We start from the raw sequence: 25,125 nt of genomic DNA, 5'->3' as shown, positions 1-25,125 counted from the left end.
TGACAATGTCCGATTTGATTTTTCTCATAAATTTTATTTTGTAATATTTTTTATACCATTCTTATAATAACAATTATTCATTTGTTTTAATACTTAAGCAAAGCATTATTCACAAAGTACAAAGAATTATTCTTTTGCATACATTGCTTCACAATAATAGGATTTTTGAACAATAAAGCTCCTTGCAAAAATAAATTCAAATTTGCTGATTTGCTCTTAATCAAACTAAAATTAAAGAAATAAAAAATGCTTCCCTTAATCACTATCAAAACAGATGTTTATAATGAGGTCACTGGCTACTTTGACTTATTGTAAATTACTTATAACAAATATTTTTAAGGATCCTAAAAATACAGACCATAGAAAAATCATGAAAGGCTTCAGCTTATCCATGCTTGATTTAGACAATATTACAAATTAGCTAAGTAGAGCTCACAATTAGAGATACATTGACGGCCAGTTGCCGTTCTACAGGACCCAGGATCAAATCCAGGCAAAACACCCAGAAATTTTTCATGGCAGTCTGTCCCAGCTACATCAGAACCTGTCATTCACTACCTGGTTCCCTCCTATTACAGACCTGACTAAATCTTGGGTTTTCCCTCGTCTTTCTATCTGGTGGGCAATAAGAAGGCCCTTTTAATCAAATCCAACATAACAGGCCCCAAAATTCCGACAGTTTTTCAACCATCCAGAATTGATCCAGGTTCTCCCAGAAGAGTAGACTAAAACTTTACTGTTTTAATCATTGTACCAGCTACCCATGATGGGTATGACTAAAAGGCCTTATTGATCATCACAGGGTGGAAAGAAAAGAAAGAAAAAGTAGGCATCCATTATTAAATTCTTTTAATTATGAAAAAGTAATTATATAATTCATTTCCTAAGCTATCATTTATAAGCTGGTAATATCACAGACTTTCAGAAAAATTTTTCATTCTTATTATATTAATAGTAAATTAGATTTATTATCAATAGAAAAATTGTCATTTGTATTTAATGCTTTTAAGATACATATAAACAGTAGAGCATATTTATTGTAATTACTTTGGGACTCACCTATATTGATGATGATTAAACAAGATAAATAAATAAGACTACAATTAGTCTGATTTTTATTAAATATGACATTAAAAGGATATGTTAAATCAATTAAAAATGTATAACATGACAAATTATTAATTTCATTAATGCTTAATATACTTTGACTAGAGACCAAGAGCAGTGGCTATACGACAGATGTAATATAGTTCACGGTCAGAGTCAAGAGTCAGACGATTTGCACTATTATTTTTATCAATGCTACTATTATTATAATAATTATTAACTTATATGTTTTGGGATATTCTAATTCTGATAATATTAAATAACTGATTACAATAAGTAAATTCTACTGTTTATTAAACTTAATACAATAAATTTAAAGGTACACAATGGAAAAATAAATTAGTCACTAAAAAATCATGTTTAAAATTTCTGAAATTTCTTTTTAATGTTCAATCAATCAGAAAAAAGGCAATGTAATCACTTTTAAAATATTTTATAGAAAAGAATTAATTATTAAATAGGCAATATTTGCATAAATGTTTTTAATGCTTTGGTGTTTACAAAATATTTTAATAATTGGAAATTTAAAGATAAAAGCAGAATATTTTAAATAAAATGTAGCATATAATCGATGACATTAAGATCAGTGAGATAAAGATGCATGATAAATTCAAAAAAATAGTAATAAAAACTCTAGAAAGAATATGTTAGACATTCATGAATAATATATATCTAACTGCTGTTTTTGTAGTCAGCATTTTTAACATTTCAAAGTACTAAGTACTAAGTATACTACTTTACAAAGTATTCACTAAACATTGCTCTCAGATTTTCAACATAATGAGGCAAAAGTAACAAATTAACATTAATATTGTTTACTACTGCACATATTCTAAAAGCAGTAAATAAATATATAAACCATAAAATTAAATTTATTTTACATATTAATACAATTTTACAATTTTAGCAATATTTCAATGCTTAAGTTAACTCTAAATAAAGTATTGTTTATCAAATTATACGTAAACAGTTACCAATAAATTTTCAAAATATACAGTTGAATCCCATTTATATGTTTTTTGAAGAAACTCAGAAAAATACCATGTAAGTGAGAAAAACATACAATTAAAACTACTTTTGAATTGCTTTCAAAGTTATCAAAATTCGTCAAAAATGGCATCACATATTATAAATTAGTCACAATGCTTTTTTCATTTGCTGGTAATTCATTGTTGGTGTGGATTAATTTGAAGTGAATATATAATTTGCTTTTTCAGTATTTTAATAATCACCAAATTTTTTCATTTTAAAGTGAATAACACATAAGTAAGGAAAAAATGCTGCAGGATACTAAAAAATGTGACATATAAGCATAAAATCATATAAATGAAGTATTTTATAATGGAGAAAATGTTGCACAGAAAATATTTAATGTATATTTGAAAAAAAATGTATATACAGGGTCCAACTGTATACCATATAAAATCTGTATCAGAAATAATGGAAAATCTGGAATTTAAAGTCAGTAAAATAGTCCTAAAACATTTTAAAAAATTTTTAGTAATAATAATAATTTAAAATAAATTTTAAATTATTTCATGCAACAGACATCTACCGTATTTTACGGACTATAAGACGCACTTTTTTCTTCGAAAAATTGCTTCCAAAATTCAGGTGCGTCTTATAGTCCGTAGCATCTTATAGTCCATAAAATACGGTATATAAATTCTACAGTATAATAAATACAAAATCAGTCCAATTACAGAAATGAGGACTGACTAGCCTGATGGCTTTCCCATCTTGCCTTCCATGGCCTTAAATTATTGTGGGAGTCCGTTTGGGCATGGCGTTACCCATTACTGCTTTCGTCTATCCTTTCAAATGATCAGTATGCCTAGCACTGTAAGGCTCCCTTACTGTAGCCTTTGGCTGGAATAATTATATTTTACATTTGTTTATGTTACTCATGTTTAAAAAAACAATTGTACTGTCTTGTGTTTTCTTTTGTGTTTCTTGTCTTTGCATGTGTTATTTTACATTTGGTATTGGTGTCGGTAATTATATATCACGTAAGTCTTAGTGGTAGTATTTATCCTTCATGTATATAGGTTTAGATTTAGCTCTCTATTCATATCATGATTAGTATAATAAGCTATATGCAAATGGAATGCTCAGAGGATTAATGATACTTCAATCAATTTAATTTCAAAGTATAACTTGCTCTTTCCTGAAATTCTTCTACTTCACTATCTCTTCTTGGTATATATCAAGCTGTTGCCCCACAGCCTACCAAATGGGTAGCTTCCCTAAATATTGGAGTCATATTTGACAATTAAAATTACAATAAGAATATATCAAAGGTGTCTCTTCAGTAGTATCTTTTACCAATCCACTGCTGAAGAGTAACCTAAAAGTTAGCAGTTAACTATCTATCTAAGCCCACCAGTGGCCAAGCAGTTCTGTTCACCGAACACTGGGAGTTCGGGTCATGGGTTCGCATCTTGCCAGGATGGGCTAGCCACAGAGTTTTCTTCACATCTGTAATGCCTGAATAGGTGCCAGTTACCCTTTAAAAGACCTCCCAGAAGGCATCTCCCTAGGAAAATTGCCCAAGTGTTGCATTGCTGTAATTTAACAAACTAACAATCTAAACTTTCCTATCATCTTTACCTCCGACTGTTTAAATAGAATGCACCAGTCATTCTATAAAACCACCAATCGGAAACTCAGAAAACGTAAGTATAATTCTTTTCACCATACATACAATACATATATAACAGAACCACTAAAATTATAAACAAAATGGTATAGATTAACTATATGAGCCCACTGTGGGACAAGTTTACACTCTTCTATATACACTCTTGTAACTCTCTTAATGCTCTGCAAGCAGAAAGAGTGTGTCTTATTAACTGTCAACTTTTACAAAAAAAAACTAGCCTAATGCCTAAGACCAAAATCATCTTGCTAATACAAAGCTTAAATTGCTTTTCATAAATAAGTATCAACAACAGCTTAATGGATACTGTTAAAGTTGATTGCAGAGACAAGATCTTCACTAAATCAAGTTTAGAGTAAAAACAAGGTCTAACCCCATGGACTCATTAAACCATTGTTTAAACTTTGTTACAAAGGTACAAACTGGCAACCTTTGAATGCAGTCTAAATAAACTTCAAACAAATTTCAGCTATTAAGTTTACTGCTATTACCATCAGTTTTTAGATATGGTGAAATCAATCAGATGAGTGTTTTTGTTACATCACAAAAATGACAAAGAATGTAAACATGAAAAGTGTAGAATTTCACTAGAGAAGAAAAGTGTATTTTCAATGAATTGATTAGTAACTATCCAACCACTGAAGAAAAAGAATAGACATTTAAATATAATTTATAAATCAGAAACAGATTATACTTTATATTTTGTCAAATAGAAAATTTAAAAATAGGATCTGCAAACCAGAAACAATAGATTATTATCTAAATTTTGTTTTTATTCATACTTTGCATATAAAAAAGAAAAAAGTTAGTTCATACTTGCCTTATCATAAAAATCATGATTTAATCAATGACGACTCAGGTCATTTTTGTCATTGATATTTTATAAATAGAAGTTCTCTTTTATTCTTTTTTATGCTTGGTTTGATCCCTTTATTTATTGTTTGATTAGCTTAACCATCTGCACTTGATCTACTTTGACAAAAAGCAATACATTTGCAACTCAGTTAATTTTTATTACTCTTTAATAAAAGATATAAATAGTAAAATCAATGTTACTTTTAAAAAATAATTATTTTAAGGGTTTTTCAAAGGAAAAAAATTCTTATTCTAACTTTGGATTGTTTGGTTAATGTTACTTTAGGTAGCCAAGATGGCGGCTCGTCTCTAATTCCAGCAAGGAAACAGTGGTATGCACGTTCTAACCTAACCTAACCTAACCTATTCTAATAATTTGGTTGCTAATAATTATGGTAATTTATTAGAATAGGTTAGGTTAGGTTAAAACGTGCGTCCCACTGTTTCCTTGCTGGAATTAGAGATGAGCCGCCATCTTGATACCTAAGGTAACATTAACCAATTGTTTTAATTCCAATTTAAATTGTCAAACAATCAATAACTGTTGCTGTGCAGTTAACAATCAACCTTTTCCCTTAAATGTTTTAATTTTGTATCCACTTTGTTTCAAACTAAACAAGAATCCAGATTTAGAAATTTGATAAAATTTGAAACTCCTGATCAGATAATTCAAAAATATTATTTATATCTTGCATTATTCTTTCCTTTTGTAGTCATCCAGATGAATATCATCTTTCTATTGCATTAATAACATCTAAAACATGAATAATATGCAATCTTAATCAAATTTCTTGCAACAACAGAGAAAAAATAGTGAATTCCATTTGTGAAAGCCAGTCTAAACCTGTCACTGGCCAGGGCTAGAAATTGGTTTAAAAAGCAGTTTCCAATCATTGTCTAAACCAAGGGTCATCAAGAAATGTTTTTATAATATGCTTTTTCATCATCCCTGGTTTTAATAAGTTTTAAACCATGATGGAGATCTAGAATCTGTATCTGCAATTAACCCTTAAAATTGCTCTTTCTTGATTTATTTATTAGCTGTAATAAAACTTGCTGATTAGATCTTAGAGGTAAACTTCGTTTATTAAAATGCCAATATTCATGTTATATATTATGTAAAATATACATAAATTCACATTTTAAAAATTATATCTATTCTAAAATTCAATGTAGGAGTAAATTTTGAACACTGTTTAATTTCTAAATATTCATTTTTTAAACTGTCACATTATTTCTTTGTTCTTGTCATCAAAAATATCCAAAATGTGCAAAACCATTTGTAAATTGAAATGAATGAAAATTGTTTCTTTGGCTACATTGTCTAAATCACTATTCAACTACAGTAGAGCATCGATTATCCGACCCCCGATTAACCGAATTATCGGTTAACTGACCGCATTCTAGTCAGCAAATTCAAATGTCCGCTAGTGATGTGGCGCTACAATATTTGGTTATGTCTTGGCTACTTTAATATTATTTTTGTTAAATTTTTGCATGTTTTAGCTGGCAGCACTGGCTCGACCATGAAGGGAGGCTGGTATTTAAACCAGGCCTAATACACTATACTAATAATGTATTTTTTCATACTTTTCGGTTATCACTGACCAACCCCAGTCCCCAATTAAGTCGGATAATCGATGCTCTACTGTATTTGCACTACTTACACAAATTCAACTATTTGCACCACAATTTAGATTTGCATCAATCAGAGTCTAACCCAGTGATTCTCAGCCACTGTGCTGCGTAGTGTTACTACCCGTCTGGTTTTCACCCGGACAGTCCGGGAATTGACTCACTGTCCGGGTGAACTATTAATTTTGTCTGGGAATTTCGTAGAAATTGTGAAATTATGATGAACAAAGTTCTTGCAAATATTTTTATAAATTTACACCATCTTAACAGCAAAAGACCTCACACTCACTGAAACTCATCTGCCATTCCACTATGTTACGCTGTTTATGCTGACATGTGATGTGCAACCTGCCTCTCAACTTTTTTTTTTGCTTGTACGTCCGTACACGTCTTTTATAGAGCTAAATTATATGTTCTTTCTTTCTTAATTTAGGTTACATACGTTACTCCTACGCAAGTCCCTAGTCCCTAACTGTAATTGATTTAGAACCGGCATGCACATTATTCTTTGCATTGTAAAATGACATTGTGCATGCGTCAGGAACGTCTGTTTGAAGCTTTGAAGTATGTCCAAAAGACGGAGAAGTTTGGGGCCAAGAAAATCATTAAAATCATTAGCAACAGTAGGGTGGGTCTACACCAGATTCAATCACTGAACTGCAATCTCAAACCAATCAAAGACATTATTCACACAATTTCTTCACTGGCTACCAGAAACATTAAAATCACATATCAGCAGACTAGGGCCATGCAGGCGAGGCAGGAAACGACAGGGCCGACTTTTTGGCCAAAAAGGCCATTGGCAACTTAACCGAATTCTCCTTCTCGCTTGTTCCACACAGTTGGATAAAGGTTCAGCTCTACAAGTACACATTGGCAGGCCAGGTGGGCTACCAATTCAACAGGGAGGAACACATTTGACTTTTTCCCGTCTATAGCCAAGAGGAACAAGCTGAGTCACTACACTCCCGATTTCCACAGTACACAGTTCATCACAGGACATGGGGGCTTCAGGCAGTATCTGAAGTGCTTCTTAAGCAAAGGCAAGGGCAGGTGTGTTTGCAAGCAAGGTGAAGAGACTCCAGAGCACGTCCTTTTTCACTGCACGGCTCATTCCACTCACCAGATCCAGCTTAAGGATGCTATGTATTTGCAGGGCTTTCACTGGCCCTGCAGGTGCAAAGACTTTCTCTTCAACAGCAGGACATTTTCTGCCTTCAGAGACTTCATCCACAGCACTGGGATCATAGCACCAGCCTTTACTGCCAGTATGGATCAGGGTCCAGGCTGGCAGTCTTCTTCAGGGTCCGGCTCTCAATCTTCACACGTCTTTTTGTCTCCCTAAGCTGGCAGGCCACCGGCTTCCAGGGCTTCCCAAGGATGGGGAAATACTCTGTTGTAGTGTTAACTTCAGCTGTTTCTGATTGTCATGACTCTCACTGTTTTGTTGCTCTTGGTAGACGGAGTGCTTGTTTTGTTGGGCTAACGCTCCTCTCCGGATCGGAAGTTTCTGTATTCTACTATTGATGTCGCGCCCTTGTGCCAGTGGTCATTAGCATGTTAGGTCTTCATTCTCTCCAACCCGGAGAGCCATGTTTCTTGTATTGTTGCCGTGTTTTGTTATGTGTCTATTGTCAGGCCATTTTGTACTCTCCGAGTTGGAGATCACTATTGTTGTTGTAATTTACTGCACTGTATTTTCATTTACATTTCATGTATTGTCAATTGTTCTGTAACTCCAGAATGGAGTGTTTTCACTGTTTATGTTAGGCACTCGCCTACCCACTGTATTCTTTGATTTTGGATTTATAAACGGGACTCGGTGTTGGCTGCTCATAGATCTACTTTTCTGCTATCCTGTCATTCTTATCCCGTCTTCCCTCTTCCCCCCTTCAACTCTTCTTTCCTGATTTCCAAGGCTAAGCCAATGGTATGGCCTCCTAAACTTTCTTGACTGATTGTTCGAACAAACCTGACCTGCCATCCGGGTCAGCAATTTTGTAAAGGTGGCAACACTATTGCCACGGCACTTTAGTGTGTTACAAGATTTTTGAAGTGTGTTGCCACTGCGAATACCCATACATAAGCGACGTCAAACATGTAGTTCAATTAGTTCTACCTTCGTAGGGCATGTTTGGAAATTGTAACTGGTGTTACCTGTGACAGATACAATAGGGATGAGTTGGTACAGGAGATCAGAGGTTGGGTACTGAGGGCGAGGCATGCACGACAAGTTGCCCTGAGGTGGTCCAAGGACACATCGGGATCCCAGGCAACAAGTGCATCAACCAACTGGCCAATTGAGCCATTTGTAACAAGGACGGTGGAATCCTCGACTACATACATAAAAGGTACTCTACTGCAATAATTGATGACATACTGGCAAGAGCGCTGGAATCAAAGTACAGTAGTTAGGTCAACCTATGCCTTTGTGCTTAAAGTTGGCCATACTCCAGTGTGTTGTAATTGGCTTACAATGCAAATATTGACTGGACACAGGAGGTTTCCCCATTTCAAGTCCAAGTTCGGACAAGGAGATGGTAGCTGCTCCTGTGGGTGTCCTCATGGCAACGCGAGGCACTACATGCTTGACTGTTCTCTCACTGAGGTTTCCGCCGAGGGGCTGACCAAGTCAACTGGTTCAAGCCGCCTAAACAAGTACTAATTGATGGAAAAAGTAATAGGTCTTTTCAACCTATAAGTTCAGTTTTAGAAAAGGGGGCCCTGCCTAGATGCACTGGGCAGGGTCCCCTTTTCTAGGAGAGGGGACCCTGCTGTCCGTCATTGTGAGCAAGTCTTTCTTTGATAGAGAACTCAATGTGCAGTACAAGCTGCACTAATAAAACTTATGTCCAAGTAAGCAAGTTGGACTTGAGAGCGAGGAAGGCAATGAAGGTTGGTAGTCCCTTTTGGGTTACATCAGAACCAGAGCCCGAGCATTTATCTCAGGTTTGACTTAAAAGAGTCCAAGCCGCCCATTATTGCAGGGTGTCTGACTGCAACCAATGATTAAGACATAGTCTCTTTGTACTCTGTAGTGCTATTTGGCAGAGCAGAGAAAAATTACTTACATACCTAACATCAAATAAGTAACATTGGAACAATGTAATTCTATAATAAGAAATGTGATCATTGAAAGTAAAGATTAAATCACATCTCTCAAAGTTTACATGATATCATATTCACGCATCTGTAATGAATTCCCATAAATATAAAAATAATACTTTTTCAGTGGAGATAACTTATACATGATTGAAAATTTTAAAATATTACTTTAATATATGACAAAATATTAAATATGGAGATTTAACTATTACTATTCAGTAAAAATAACTGAAGAAGCAGGCTAATTAATTAAAAAACACAACTCTTCAGTTTTTAAATATTAAGATTTAACATAAAACAATCATCATATATTGTTAAAGTAATAACAAATTTAACTCAAGTACATTTCAAAAATCTATATTCAGTATTCATTAATACAAACAGCCAAATGTCAAGCAGTTAATAAATAACAAGCATTACTGGTAACACTTACATGCTACTGAAATATGACAAATTTGTACATCACTAAGAAACATCAACAATACATTTATAAAACTTTGGCTTTGTAACAGAAAAAAATAAAATCTTTTCACATTAAAAGCATACTAAAGGTTATGAATTTATAAAAAATTATAAATTATTTTACTTTATGAAAGATTAAACTTTTCATTTAAATACAATAGACTTGATAATCCAGCCATTCCTTGCACAGAAGGTGACAGATTACTCAATATATAGACATACAGACAATGAATGACATGACCTATCTCTTTTCAATACTGTTTCTTTTTTGAAGGCAGATAGACAAATAATATGGAGTGCTGAAATGCAATGCTAATTAATGATAAATTAAATACACAGAAATGAAACCCAAGTAAACAAGAAAACAGGATATGTGATATGACTAACATTTTCATGGAAACAGAAATGCATAGGCAATCACACTGAAGTTATGCTGAATAATTGAGAGGTCAGGTCAATGATAACCTATTGGGTTTATTTTTTAATGTTTTTTTTCTAAAGTTTGATAACATCTTTTAGAGAAAAAATTTTAAATTGTTCTAAATTAAATGAATACAAGAGAATGTATAGTTAGACTATAAATGATTATGTTTTTTTTTCAAGTTTTAAATCTCTAAAAACAAGTACTATAGTATTTGCAAAATTTAGATAATAAAAGACTTGTTTATAAAAAAAAGGATATACATATCTATTTATACATCTTAAAAATGGATGTATTAGGTATATATATATATATATTTATTAAATTCATTAATAGAACCAGCAATAAAAGTTTTTTTATAGACTCCATTATAGACTCATTTTGAAATCAACTGAATAATTAATTACCAATTTAAGGTTAAGTGGGATAATTGTAAATGTTGATATTGATTTCCCACCATTTATAATTTTTTGCAACTTAAGAAAGCACACTTGTTACTTCTTTTTCAATGGCTTTGCTGCCTTACTACCAGGATGTATTAGTAGAGATAATTAAAAAAAATCCACATTAAGATGGTTAAATGTAAATATTGTGAAGGTAACTGTAATTGTAAATTTCCAGTTTTTATGCTTAGGAAATGCCTGTATAGCAGGGAAAATTGTAAATGAACATGAATCTTTGAGATATGAAATGAAAAACTTTGGCAATTTCATTTCACCAAGCAGATGAAAAACATACAACAAATCTGCATTGATTTACATCAGAATATGCTCAAATGAAATAATTTGATACAAAACTTTTATTTTTATTCCATAGACTAACAAAGGAAGGCCACAAATTCCAAAATCGGTAATTTATTATGTAACTTATCACGTAGATCTGAGTGCTCTTTATAAGCAGGTAAAACAGTTCACATGAATAGACAATACACAACAAAAAACTTGAAAAGAAATATATCTGTAATTAATAAATAGTTTGCTGAAAAGCTTATGGTTAACACATACTTTCACACAAAAAGATAAAATAAAAACAAAGTAGCACATTGGATTTTAACTAGAGACAAACTTACATTTATAAGGGATTTATGTGTTTTTGAGGCATTCTAAAATAAAAGCCTGTATTAGGTGCTCACAGTTATACAGGCCTATTCTTTACTATACTACAAATACTGCAGATTTGTATTTATAAGTATCATTTACCATTACTCCTTTCTCTGCTTTTGGTGTGCAGTAATTGTAAATGCCAAAATTTTTCACTTTCTATGGTACAGAGCCAAAATAGGAGATAAAAATTCTACCTTAGTGTACTCTTTTATTAATTAACACGAAAATCTCACTAATGACAGCAGCACTCATTTGTAGACGACGACACCTAAAACCAAAAAAATTGACTTCTTGTTTTCAGTGAATGAAATAAAATATTAAATATAAGATCATGGATTACTTGTTTCATAAACCCTACACTTTTAAAGAATCTTCACCAGATTTTCAAATTCAAATACAACAATACAGCAAAAAACTTTACATTTACTTCAATCAAGCTTACTTTCATTATTATTTTTGATCTTCTAAAAGTACAGTTATAAATTTTAAAATGTTCAAAAATACTATTTAAAAAAATCATTTGGAATATTTAGATTTTTAACAGGCTGAATATATTTATTTATAAGAAACTGAATTTTTTAACTCATTCACTTGAAGATAAACACAATAAATTAATGTCGTGACCCAGTAGAAGTTACTTTTAGGTAATCTGTATATCTAAAAGTAACTTCTATCTTGACCCTTCTATATAAAATGTAAATGAGATGTAACTGCTAACCAAAGAGAGTAAATATATATATATATATATCATTATTTACTCTCTATAATATATATATATATATATATATATATTTTAATATATATCTCTAAGTATAATAAGAATTGTTAACTCTTATATATATGATATCAATCAAAGCCTTCAAAGTTGAAAATTTTTGGCATTTTTAGACTTTGAAGCTTCAGGGAAAAAAAATGAGCCAAAGTTAAATAGATTTTAATTAATATTAGAACGGTAGTAAAAGTAAATTCCAGACGTGTTTAATAATCGGATTTAAAATTCTAAATTGAATTTGAATAAAACGTGTTTCTAAAATTTCTGCGCGAAAGTGTGTGATGCGTTTAAATTTCTCAATTAAATGGCATTGTTTTCGTAATCATCGCCTCTAAACATTTACTAAGCCTAATTTTAAATCATTTCTCTTTCGTAATTTGAATCTGTCAATGTTCATTTGATGTACTATTAATACATTTTAAGCTCGTAATTCTCGATTTCTCGACAAATGCAAATTATTTAATATACCAAACCATCTTTACCTTTAATATATCCGCAGATATATCAAACTTTCTATTATTTATAAAACCGACTGACAGTCAGCGCCACCTGTTCGTTTCTACAATTATTTGTAAAAAAAAAAATTAAAAAATTAAATTAAATAAGTATAATTATATGTATACGTAACGTATTATAATTAATTTAAAATGATTTTTGTAATAGTATTCACATCTAAAATATTAATGTTGACAGTACGCGGGCTTGCGATTATATATGTTTATCTCTATAACTTCTTATTTTTTTCAGTAGAGCGTTTTGAATATTTCTGTGGTTTTTTAAAAGCTTTTTCTGGCCTGTGGTCATTAAGGGGACCTTTTTTTGCAAGCCCATTATGAATTCGGCCAGGCCCACAATAAAGCAGCCAGGTGTTGAGGGATGGGGCCCGACATATCAGGACTGACTACACCCCGAAAAATTCCTGGGGATTATTTCACTCTTCCGAGATTCGATCCTAGGTCCCTCAGAGCGGAAGGCTGCCATCTTGACCGATCGGTCATCCGGCCGTTGATATTTCTGTGGTTGTATTAATGCTACGTAAATAGTTTTCCTACTGAAGCACTACACAAAAAAAGTTAATACTTAAGGCACTACAGAATCAAAAATCAGTTTACAAACGTAGTTATGCAATGCATGGGAATAACTGAAATCGTCACAATTGAAAGGAATTGTCAATGTTGCGGGATGGTTCTGTGGATGTGAATGATTATGAGTCGAAGTTCAATGATCACTATAATATTGATTGACAAAATGTTACAAAAATGAACAAAACTCAACAAAAATTAAATAAAACTTTGCTGAGAAAAATTTTAATAAATAACAAACGTTTTCAGCCAAATCTGTTGGCCATCATCAGGTTAAACAAATTCGAATGCAAACACAAAATGGAACAAAAAATTTAAATACAAATAAATAAAATAACGGATAAAAATATACATATAAGAAAGTAAAAATTAAATATAAATAACAAAAATATATAAAAAATATGTATAGGTTAAATAATAAACTACACGAAACTCTAATAAATGCAAGAAGTGCATTTATCAATAAATTATACGAAATTCTGACAAATACAAGATATGCAGTGATAACAAAATCAAGGCATTAAATTAAGAGCTATCAAACCTCTTAATTAAATATTTCCATGCCGAAGGCAACCCTTCGGCATCCCTGGCATTAATGCAGGCATTATGTAATCTGCTCTTAAATATTTCAATTTTTTCGGCGCAAAACGCTAAAGTCGGTGAGTGTACAGGTTTAATGATGTCTGCTTCACCCCACTTGACTACCGAGCCTTCAACCTGTGCCATCTGAGATAGAATTGTGGCGTTAGATCTTTTGCTGATGTTGTATTTGTGCTCCCTCAATCTGATCCCTAAGCTTCTATTAGTAACTCCAATGTAGTTTTTATTAATGCCTAGTTCTTGGTTTTCATAAGGAATTTTGTACACTCCAGCCATTCTTTCTTTATCAATACGGTCTTTGTCGTTCCTTAATAATTTGTACAAGTTGGGAGCCCTCTTGAAAATTAACTTGGTATTTTTGCGAGCTGAGATTTCCTTCATGATAGCTTCTTTCTTTCTGTCATACGTGAACTTTGTGAATTTGCGGAAATCCCTTCCTTGAGCTTTTGTTTTGTTATTCTTGTAGTTTTTGATTAGTGTGGTTATCATATCCGCCCTGTACCCTAGAGTTCTAGCGATATGCGATATCCTGTAGATTTCTTTTTGTCTATCAACCACACTACTGCAGTAGAGAAAAGCCCTGCGAACAAGGGCACGGAAAGCAGCCATTTTGTATTGGTAAGGATCATTCGAACGCGATGGAATGTACAAAGGGCTATGCGTTGGTTTTACGTACACTTTAGTAATCAAATGTCCTTCCTTGAATTCGATGTCAATGTCTAAAAAATGTATCCGTGAGGAACACGTCTGTTCAATCTTTAGCATGAGGCCGTCATCGTTGTTGTTGATTCTATTAATAAATTCCTCGATTTTCCGGTCATTTTTCCATATTACAAGGACATCGTCTACGTATCTTTTAAAATACATAATGTCATTCATGAAGCCACAAATAACACTCTTTTCTAACCTTCTCAATACAAGTTCACACAACAATCCTGACATAGGACTTCCCATTGGGACTCCCCTTTTTTGTTTGTATTGACGGCCATTAAAAGCGAAAAAAGATTCATAGCAGACAAGGTTAGCTAGCTCTATCAAATCATTACTGTAATTTGCCAAACCTGGGCTTTTGCTGTGCATGAAATCCAAAAGCGCTACCTTGCATGACTCAATTTTTATAGAGGGGTATAAGCTCTCGTAGTCCATTACGGTTCCAACCTCATTATCCATTAAAATTAGATCTTGTATCTCATTAACCACATCCCTAGGATCCTTTGCCACATATACGTTATTCTCGAGCTGAGAGGTGAGAAACCTATGTAATCTCTTTTCAAGAAAAAAGGTTGGTCCTCTGCATCTTTCAACTATGGGTCTTACTTCCTTGCCCTCTTTATGGGTTTTGGCAAACGCAAATAATCTCGGCATACCTGGCCTAGGATTCCGACAATTTTTGAGAAAAGGTAATAAATTAGTGATTTTAGCTTTTTCAAGTTTCTTAACTCTTCTGTCGACGCTATCGATAATCTTTTCGTCAACACGCTCGCATTCGGTTTTCTTAATATAATCATCCAAAGCGTCATTATACGTTTGCCTTTTCATGATGACTAATGTTTTGCTCTTGTCCGCTCTAGTAGTAACCAAATCGTTTTCTCTAAGCCAGCATTTAGTAAGTTTGATGTATTTACCGGCATCACATCCTTTCCTCCAAGCCATCCGGTCTTTAATGACAGTTTTCCATCGGAGGTATTCTTTTTCTAAAGGATCTAGCCCAGATATTCCTCTTTCTATTTCTTGAATTGACGCGTCCCAAGAGTTTGAACTTTCAGGGACATAGTTCGGTCCCCACTTTAGAAACTCCATGATCTTCATCGGGACTTCTACCTTGTCCCATAATACGAATGTCGAAGGATTATCCTTAGTTGCTCTTGATGCCTGTTTTTTAAGGATCCATTTCATTTTCTTAATGTACTTATTCGTTAAATTCACATGTACCGCATCCGTTAACTTAACTATTCCTCGGTTGATATTTACCAACATTTCAGGATCCTCATTGTATATAACATTTTCTAGATTGATGAGCTCATGCAGGACACCATATTTCTTATTCCTAGCAATTCTAATGGACTTACGAAGGCACATAAGACAAAACTTAAATTTCAATGAAGCACATTCCTTAGGGATGCTGATCCTATAAATCGACATCGGAAATACCCTGCTTTTCAAACATTCTTTCAAAAACGTAAATTTGCATTCTGCCTTGACAAGTTTTAACGCAATCTTCCTATATTTCTTGTAATAATCCACCGGTGCCGCCATTTTAACATTGAAGTGAACTCACTCAGCAAAATTAAATCACAAACAACCAAACACCTTAAGTTGCTGAGAAAAATTTAATAAATAACAAACGTTTTCAGCCAAATCTGTTGGCCATCATCAGGTTAAAAAATTTAGTGCCAAATGACATTATGTATTTTAAAAGATACGTGACGATGTCCTTGTAATATGGAAAAATGACCGGAAAATCGAGGAATTTATTAATAGAATCAACAACAACGATGACGGCCTCATGCTAAAGATTGAACAGACGTGTTCCTCACGGATACATTTTTTAGACATTGACATCGAATTCAAGGAAGGACATTTGATTACTAAAGTGTACGTAAAACCAACGCATAGCCCTTTGTACATTCCATCGCGTTCGAATGATCCTTACCAATACAAAATGGCTGCTTTCTGTGCCCTTGTTCGCAGGGCTTTTCTCTACTGCAGTAGTGTGGTTGATAGACAAAAAGAAATCTACAGGATATCGCATATCGCTAGAACTCTAGGGTACAGGGCGGATATGATAACCACACTAATCAAAAACTACAAGAATAACAAAACAAAAGCTCAAGGAAGGGATTTCCGCAAATTCACAAAGTTCACGTATGACAGAAAGAAAGAAGCTATCATGAAGGAAATCTCAGCCCGCAAAAATACCAAGTTAATTTTCAAGAGGGCTCCCAACTTGTACAAATTATTAAGGAACGACAAAGACCGTATTGATAAAGAAAGAATGGCTGGAGTGTACAAAATTCCTTATGAAAACCAAGAACTAGGCATTAATAAAAACTACATTGGAGTTACTAATAGAAGCTTAGGGATCAGATTGAGAGAGCACAAATACAACATCAGCAAAAGATCTAACGCCACAATTCTATCTCAGATGGCACAGGTTGAAGGCTCGGTAGTCAAGTGGGGTGAAGCAGACATCATTAAACCTGTACACTCACCGACTTTAGCGTTTTGCGCCGAAAAAATTGAAATATTTAAGAGCAGATTACATAATGCCTGCATTAATGCCAGGGATGCCGAAGGGTTGCCTTCGGCATGGAAATATTTAATTAAGAGGTTTGATAGCTCTTAATTTAATGCCTTGATTTTGTTATCACTGCATATCTTGTATTTGTCAGAATTTCGTATAATTTATTGATAAATGCACTTCTTGCATTTATTAGAGTTTCGTGTAGTTTATTATTTAACCTATACATATTTTTTATATATTTTTTATATATTTTTGTTATTTATATTTAATTTTTACTTTCTTATATGTATATTTTATCCGTTATTTTATTTATTTGTATTTAAATTTTTTGTTCCATTTTGTGTTTGCATTCGAATTTGTTTAACCTGATGATGGCCAACAGATTTGGCTGAAAACGTTTGTTATTTATTAAAATTTTTCTCAGCAACTTAAGGTGTTTGGTTGTTTGTGATTTAATTTATGCTGAGTGATATTGATTGACAAAATGTTACAAAAATGAACAAAACTCAACAAAAATTAAATAAAACTTTCGTTTCTTAACGAATTCAGAAAAAAAACTGAAATTTTAATATTTTTTAATTATATATTCATAAACTTTCAATTATAGGCATATATTTGTGCAGAGATTTAAAATATAGGTCTATTGCATGTAGATACAGTATGTAGTAGGGTGCTTATACATTTGGAATCAAACTGATCCAAGATTACTCTGATCGTTCAAATCCTGTGTATAAACGAACTATAGCGATCTGATCAATCTCTATCCGCGTATACAAATGTCATCTAGGATCAACTGGATCGCGATCAATAATCCGAGTAGAAAGTAGGATCGTTGGGATCGGATAAAAACGATTAAAGATGGCAATCTCCATGGTTAAAGTCAAGCTGATAGTTGACAGCAAAGAAATATGTTTAACTGTCGACAATAAATGTATTTAAAACTTAATAAATGGTAAGTAAATACATTATTAAAATATTCGATAAGCTGACGTGAGATGAAAAAAGTATTATGAGAGTTTTGCGAGATTGTACGGTAAGAATGCATGGTGGGCACTCTCCCATTTTGTCATTATGTGAGCAGTTTTATTCATGGAGTTAATACGATTCGACCTTGCTTTTAGGTAGAAGCGGTCTGTATCACGTGACAAAGACTGATCCGATCTTATAGATCGATCCATCTGAAACGAAAAGTATATGCACCCATTGAGTGTATTAGCATATTAGCGCACCATTAGCTCGCGTCTGAAATCGGCGTAAAATCGAGTATGGAGCTAAACTTAAGAGTAATTGTTTTAAAAAAAATAACAATTATATATACTGTAGTATTCCGTTTTAATTTGAATAAGAAGAAACCCGAGTAAAAAGGCCAACGGGAGATTCCATCTCTTTATTCCAGCGGGCCTAAGAGAAAGGCGACACAGAGAGCCCTTTCTGCCTCCCGTACATTACAGAAGTTCATTTAATCACGAAATCTCAATGAAACGTGGAAGTTTCGAACAAATTTACTCTTAACAATAACCACCTACAACAGAAAAAGTCAACAATGCATTCTAACAATTCGTTATGTATTGTTAGAATATATTGTTCAGAACGCGTGACGTATTACGATCCCGTCATATTTTTACGTCACGTGTTACGTAAAAATACTAATCGGTTTGAAATATTTCAGAAAAGATCATTTTATTAAAATGATATTCATTAGAAACAGGATTACTTTCAGTTTTTTAAGTTGAAATAATGCTTTCTGTTTTCTAATAAATAAAATTATAGAAATAGCGAATCATTCATTTATTCTAAAGTAATGTTATCTGTATTTTTGAAAATCCAAAGAGGAATTTGTAATGATTGTGGTCTTTTGCACCCCCAGGGCCGGATTTTAGGCGATTGGAGCGATTGGTGCCAATCGGGCCCCGCGCTTGAAGGGGCCCCGCATCACGTCAAAATTTATATATTTAAAAATAGTACATGTTACAAAAATAAATATCTAGGTATATTATTATTAAAAATAAAACAACATATTTCAATATGTAAATTAACAGTTAATTAACTTTGTTATTTAAAGTTTGAGGGGCCCCGCAAAAAAAAATTCAATCGGGTCTCGCACCTATTGGATCCGGCGCTGTGCACCCCAGATAATGCTATCAGAATGTCATAATTCACAAATTTCAGAAATTTTCGACAAAAGGTGCTTAAGCTTCAAAATGAAGTGAACAAAAATTTCTGAAATTTTGCAGGGTGGTTTGATTATTAAAGTAATATATGATATTAAATTTTGGCGGTTAAAGGTCGAGGGGGTGGTAAGATAATGGGGGTCGTGTGAATAGCCGGTAGGGTCAGACTTGGCGATGATTTTACTCGATTAATATTTACCGTTTTTTATCTTAAATGCTGTCTCCCCATCTACAAAAACTTTAAATTTATTGTTTTCGATAATAAATTCGAATTCTTCCGCCATTTTGCTGTAGCAGAAAAACCTTCAAGCGCTGTAAAAATATCCTCGAACTCAAGCGTTTGCTTTACGTGAAGCGGTGTGCAGCCAGGAATTTAACAACGACCGGTTAGTTTGAATTATGGGTACGTTCGTTAAGTCGAACGAGTTAAACGCGTTAGTAACGAATCGTTCGAAAAGTAGTAGTCTTGCTCAGTGCGCATGCTCCGCGGTGATGACGTATCGAACGAAACTCCAACGAAGCTCACGAAGGAGTACTTCGTTAAGAAAATGGCGCCCGATGATTTCGATGTTTCTAGATCTACTCGAGTGTTTAAATTGTGAATTAAAAGGTGAAATGATTGAAATAACTGTCTATCCGAAGCAACCTAAGAAAAATATTTTGGATAAGGATGCACTAGCAACATTCATATCTTCGATTTTAGAAACAGCCATTTAGTTATAACGAATCGTTCGAAAAGTCTAACGAAACAAGAATAACGATGTCGTCATTCTCGTTTAACTCGTTTAACTTAACGAACGTACCCTATATTATTAAAATATACAGGGTGGGCCAACGAAAACGAAACGGCAGAGTGTTCGTGTTCGTCCAAGCAAATCGCTCGGACAGGTCGATTTTATTCTCGAGGGGACATCTTTTGCAATAAAGTTTTTGCGATTATGAATACAACAGACAACAAAAAATTTTAAAAACTCATTTATTTTGTATTAACTAAACAAACATTTATTTCGAAAAAAAATGTTTGTTTAGTTAATATTCAGATTCGCAAAAACTTTATTGCATAAGATGTCCCCTCGAGAATAAAATCGACCTGTCCGAGCGATTTGCTTGGACGAACACGAACACTTTGCCGTTTCGTTTTCGTTGGCCCACCCTGTATTTATACAAATGGCAAACAGAACAGATGCTCACTCCATAAGAGGAACGAATTCTCAATATCTGATAGACAAGATCATTAGATCTAGGATATATGATTCCAGGTATTGGAAGGAAGAATGCTTTGCTCTTACAGGTAAGTCTATAATGTCAACATGTCATAATAAACGCTTCGGTTATTAATGTTACTTTAGGTAGCCAAGATGGCGGCTCGTCTCTGACTCCAGCATACAGAAGCAAGGAAACAGTAGGGACGCACGTTTTTCTAAACCTAACCTATTCTAATAATTTGGTTGCTAAATAATTTACCATAATTATTTATGGTAATTTATTAGAATAGGTTAGGTTTAGAAAAACGTGCGTCCCTACTGTTTCCTTGCTTCTGTATGCTGGAGTCAGAGACGAGCCGCCATCTTGGCTACCTAAAGTAACATTACCATATTTTTAATTTCTGTAGCTTGCATTTTTCAGGAATCAATATTTACACATCCTTTGTAATCTTATTATTCATTATTCTGTTTCAAAAAGTTTTTTTTTTATCTTGGAATTTCTTTAGGAAGAAACTGAATTGGAATCATGACTTGATTTATTTTTTTCCTTTCAGTGTATTTGACAATGTTTATGCTTTCTCTGTTTTAATTAACATTAATTAAAAGTAAATATTTTAAGTATATTAATTGAAGTCATTTATTTTATAGCCGAACTGCTGGTGGATAAAGCGATGGAATTAAAATTCCTTGGCGGTGTTTTTGGAGGCAATATTAAACCAACTCCTTTTCTGTGTTTAATTCTAAAAATGTTACAAATTCAACCCGAAAAGGATATTATTGTAGAATTTATTCGTCAAGAGGATTTTAAGTAAGTTATATATGTATTTTTTAATAATCTTGATGATGATGATGATAATTAGGATTTCAACAGGCCAAACTTACAGAACATGCACAGATATATAACAAAGCTTAACACTCAAGTACCAGAACATTACATGCAGTACTAACAACACACCTAAATACAAAACACATTATTAATACCTATGTTGTTCCTGTACTTACTTATTCTTTTGGAGGTATACATTTGACATGCACAGATCTCAAGCAACTTCAAAGGAAAACAAGAACAACACTTACTAAGTATAAACAATATCACCCAAAATTATGCGTAGAAAGGCTATCTCTTCCTTGTGAAGGTGGCCGTTGTACTAATATAGTTAACCTACACTATAAAGTCAGATACTGTAGGAGTTTTTTTTTACAAAAAACAAACATCGAGATTACATAAGCTATAACTCTGGCAGACAGTAATCACACACCTTTAAACTTACCTCTGAGCACCTTGACATAGCTAAACACATAAAATACATAGACACCACTAAGCATTCATGGGCCCAAAAGGCACTTCATGGCAGGCATGTCTAATACCTAGCTCAGGAATATGTTGACAAAACTGCATCAAACTACTGGCTGTCTAGGGATTACCCATTTGGAGAGAGTGTGGGTTTTATGGTTGTCATTCAAGACCAGGTCATAAACAGTAAAAACTACAGTAAACACATCCTGAAGGATACCTCACTCACAAATGACTCATGCAGAAAATGCCACATTCTGCCAGAAAGAATACAATGTAACTTCTGGTTGCAAGCTCTTAACACAGACTATTTACATAGGCATAATCAAGTAGAAAATATAATACTTCAAGAGCTTGCACAGAAGCACAGGTTATTAAACATCCAGGTACCATACTACAGATATACTCCACAGGCAGTATTAAAAAATAACACACATAAAATATACTACAACAGAGCTTAATCACAGATAAAACAGTTCATCACAATAGATCTGACATCTTTCATTGACAAATGCAGTAAGATTGGAATGGAAATGTCTATTATATAAGCGAACTCTCATAACATAAAAAATGTTCACTCTGAAAAAATCAAGTACATTTCACTTGCTCAAGAAATATGACAGATGTAGAAGATGGATAATGTATTTAGTGTCCTCTCTTCTACTGGTGTTATACGACATACACTAAACAAAAGTCTAGAAACATTAAACCTTAATAAAACATGGCACTAGAGAAAGCTGCAATATTGAACATGCCACATTGTTAGGAAGGTTCTAGATGTTGACACACATACCAATAACATAGCTTTTTGTTACACTTGTTTGGGTAGCTATGTCTTGACTTCAGTCTGGCATAGCACTTGGCACCAGTATCAACTGAGCATGGCATTCGCGACATAATAATAATAGTCTTTTTAATAAATAAGAATTATATTTCTAATGCAAAATATTGAGAATTATTTTGTTTTTAATAAGTTAAGAATTATTAAGCCATTTTGAATAAAAAGAAAGCTAGAAATATTTTTAAAGTTTAATAATGTTTGATATTTGCTTATTGAATCTTTCATTTTTTTCAACTGATTTTGCAGTCATAATTATCTTATATAAATGAAAATTTAAATGATTTTTAGTAAATGTATTATATGATATGTGATTTTTAAAACCCATATTTCAAATTAGATATGTTCGAGCATTAGGTGCAGTATATTTGAGACTAACTGGAACATCTGTTGAATGTTACAAATATTTAGAACCATTGTATGATGACTATAGAAAACTTCGGAGACAAAACAGATTAGGAGGTAGGTAAAATTAATTTATGTTTTTTCTTTAAAAACTTTATCAGTTTAAAAAAAAAATATTAATATAACTGATAATATATATTATAGCATTTGAAGTTGTACATATGGATGAATTTATTGATGAACTACTTAATAAAGTTGTAGTTTGTGATATTATTTTACCAAGAATACAGGTAAGTTTTACATATAAAATGATAAATTTTTTAAAATCATTTTGATACAGTTTCATTACATTCTATGTTAACTTATTTTACAGAAAAGACGAATTCTAGAAGGAGGTAATGATTTACAAGCTAGAAAATCTGCTCTGGATGATCTTGATGATGTCAAATCAATGATGTAAAAATCTTGTGTAAAAAACAGAATAAATGTTGTTCATTTAAAAATCAAGTTAGGTGTCTTAGTTAGGAAAATTCTTTTATAAATAGTACATATATTAACCCTTTAGGGGTCGATGAAAGTTTGCAGGGATAGCTAAGACTTTGCAAATATTTAAAATTTTACACATTTTTCTGATCTATATGAATAAAAATGTAATGTTCGTTTGTTCCTAGCTGCTAATTTCCGAAAGTTCTTCACCGATTAATTTGAAATTTTGACACAATATTGCATTCGAATACGCGCGTGTTTTTATATAATATACATTTCGAAATCCCCCCCCACGGGGAGAAAGACAAAATTAAGGCTTACCGTGAAGAACTGAGCTTCTACTGTACTATTTTGCATGCGGTTTTTTGCGTTTTTCATTGCGTTTTAATAGAGAACGTCAAGAGAATGTACCTGTACAGTACACTAAGAAGGGATTTTTCGAAATTCCCCCCTCGCGGAGAAAGTGTTATACATTTATAATACATTTTGAGCCACAGTAACGCGTGGCTGAGTCCGCAAGTTTGTCTTTTAATAATTATATATATAAGGGTTATATTATATATAATATAATATTGTATAATATAAGACTTATATATATAGTAGATAACATTGAATGGGTCAACAGAAAAAATACTTTTTTAAAAGGGGACAATGCACGAAAAACATTAGGAACCGTTGTATTAATTGGTTCAACTTTTCATTTTTATTGGTTTGTAGGCAACCTGAACCAATCTTCCAACTTACTTTGTCGGCTTCTTGTGTATATAACGCGGTAAAGTATTGGAATCGTATCAACTTTGACCTTCCGAGATTTTTGCCAATTTCGACGATTTCAACCCAGAAAAGCCGAAAGAAATTCCTACAATGAGTTGCGTAATTTTCCCGTGTGTTCTCGCACTCGCATGCCACATGCATCCGCAGATATCTTTTCCGTTAATAGCATTTTCAATTTGTTTCTTTTATAAAACTCATCCCTACTTTCATAATTAAGGTTGTTGCAATTACAGAAGTGTAAAACAAAATTTAAAAAGCTAGGAACAAAGGATTACTGCATAACAATATTCTTCAATCTATTTGGTCATGTGACACTTATAACGTATGAAGCATTCAAAACACACTTTGTCGGAAAAATTAAAGGCTTACGTATATTATGAAATACAGCAGAGCATCGATTATCCGACCCCCGATTAACCGACTTATCGGTTAACCGACCGTGTTCTAGTCGGCAAATTCAAATGTCCGCTAGTGATGTGGCGCTACAATATTTGGTTATGTCTTGGCTACTTTAATATTATTTTTGTTAAATTTTTTGCATGTTTTAGCTGGCAGCACTGGCTCGACCATGAGAGGGAGGCCAGTATTTAAACCAGGCCTAATACACTATACTAATAATGTCTTTTTTCATACTTTTCGGTTATCCGACTTTTCAGTTATCCGACCAACCCCAGTTCCAATTAAGTCGGATAATCGATGCTCTACTGTAATATACATTTGCTATAATACAATTTTAATGACTACGTGAACGTTTGAGAACAATCTTCCATTTATACTAATAAAATACTTATACCATTTATACAACACGATTTAAAATTGCACGAAACCTCTTTAATACTTTTAATTTCATTAACTTTCTTCATTTAAAAATAAACCATCAACCAGTTGGTTAATTTCTCGGCTACATTAAAAAGTTTGGTGGCACCATCTATTATCATAATTTATTAAAATATTCGTTATATTTTCA

The 25,125-nt window shown here is 33.0% G+C and overlaps 3 protein-coding genes across 3 annotated transcripts in view; 1 reads left to right on the top strand and 2 right to left on the bottom strand.

Annotated features, from left to right (window-relative positions):
• LOC136984034 (ubiquitin-protein ligase E3C) overlaps positions 1-12,678 on the bottom strand; it is a 50,919-nt gene extending 38,241 nt beyond the window's left edge. Inside the window, exon 1 of the mRNA XM_067280949.1 lies at positions 12,602-12,678. The gene's annotated coding sequence lies outside the window, so the exon portion shown is untranslated. The remainder of the gene's footprint in view (positions 1-12,601) is intronic.
• Positions 12,679-13,010: 332 nt separating this feature from the next.
• LOC136984081 (uncharacterized) lies at positions 13,011-16,057 on the bottom strand. The gene is made up of 2 exons (XM_067281006.1): positions 14,960-16,057; positions 13,011-13,178 (listed from the first exon to the last, which is right to left on the bottom strand). Exons 1-2 carry the CDS (start codon positions 16,055-16,057, stop codon positions 13,011-13,013), a joined length of 1,266 nt encoding a protein of 421 aa, XP_067137107.1.
• Positions 16,058-20,383: 4,326 nt separating this feature from the next.
• Positions 20,384-23,405, top strand: LOC136983982 (pre-mRNA-splicing factor 38A-like). Its single transcript, XM_067280877.1, has 5 exons — positions 20,384-20,507; positions 21,070-21,229; positions 22,894-23,015; positions 23,103-23,188; positions 23,272-23,405. Exons 1-5 carry the CDS (start codon positions 20,384-20,386, stop codon positions 23,356-23,358), a joined length of 579 nt encoding a protein of 192 aa, XP_067136978.1. The 3' UTR covers positions 23,359-23,405.
• The last annotated feature ends 1,720 nt before the right edge of the window (positions 23,406-25,125 follow it).

Source organism: Centruroides vittatus, unplaced genomic scaffold (assembly GCF_030686945.1).
Source record: "Centruroides vittatus isolate TY-2023 unplaced genomic scaffold, ASM3068694v2 contig_900, whole genome shotgun sequence".
Taxonomy (NCBI): Eukaryota; Metazoa; Arthropoda; class Arachnida; order Scorpiones; family Buthidae; genus Centruroides; species Centruroides vittatus.
Note: the sequence above shows the minus strand (reverse complement) of the source record. Positions and strands in the feature narration are given on the sequence as shown.

Coding starts and splice junctions, on each gene's coding strand:
- LOC136984081 (XM_067281006.1), bottom strand. CDS start 16,057: ATGGCGGCACCGGTGGATTATTACAAGAAATATAGGAAGATTGCGTTA. Junction 13,179..14,959: donor TAATTTTAATGGATAATGAG/GTTGGAACCGTA, acceptor TTTTTTGTGTAG/TGCTTCAGTAGGAAAACTAT.
- LOC136983982 (XM_067280877.1), top strand. CDS start 20,384: ATGGCAAACAGAACAGATGCTCACTCCATAAGAGGAACGAATTCTCAA. Junction 21,230..22,893: donor ATTCGTCAAGAGGATTTTAA/GTAAGTTATATA, acceptor ATTTCAAATTAG/ATATGTTCGAGCATTAGGTG. Junction 23,189..23,271: donor TTATTTTACCAAGAATACAG/GTAAGTTTTACA, acceptor CTTATTTTACAG/AAAAGACGAATTCTAGAAGG.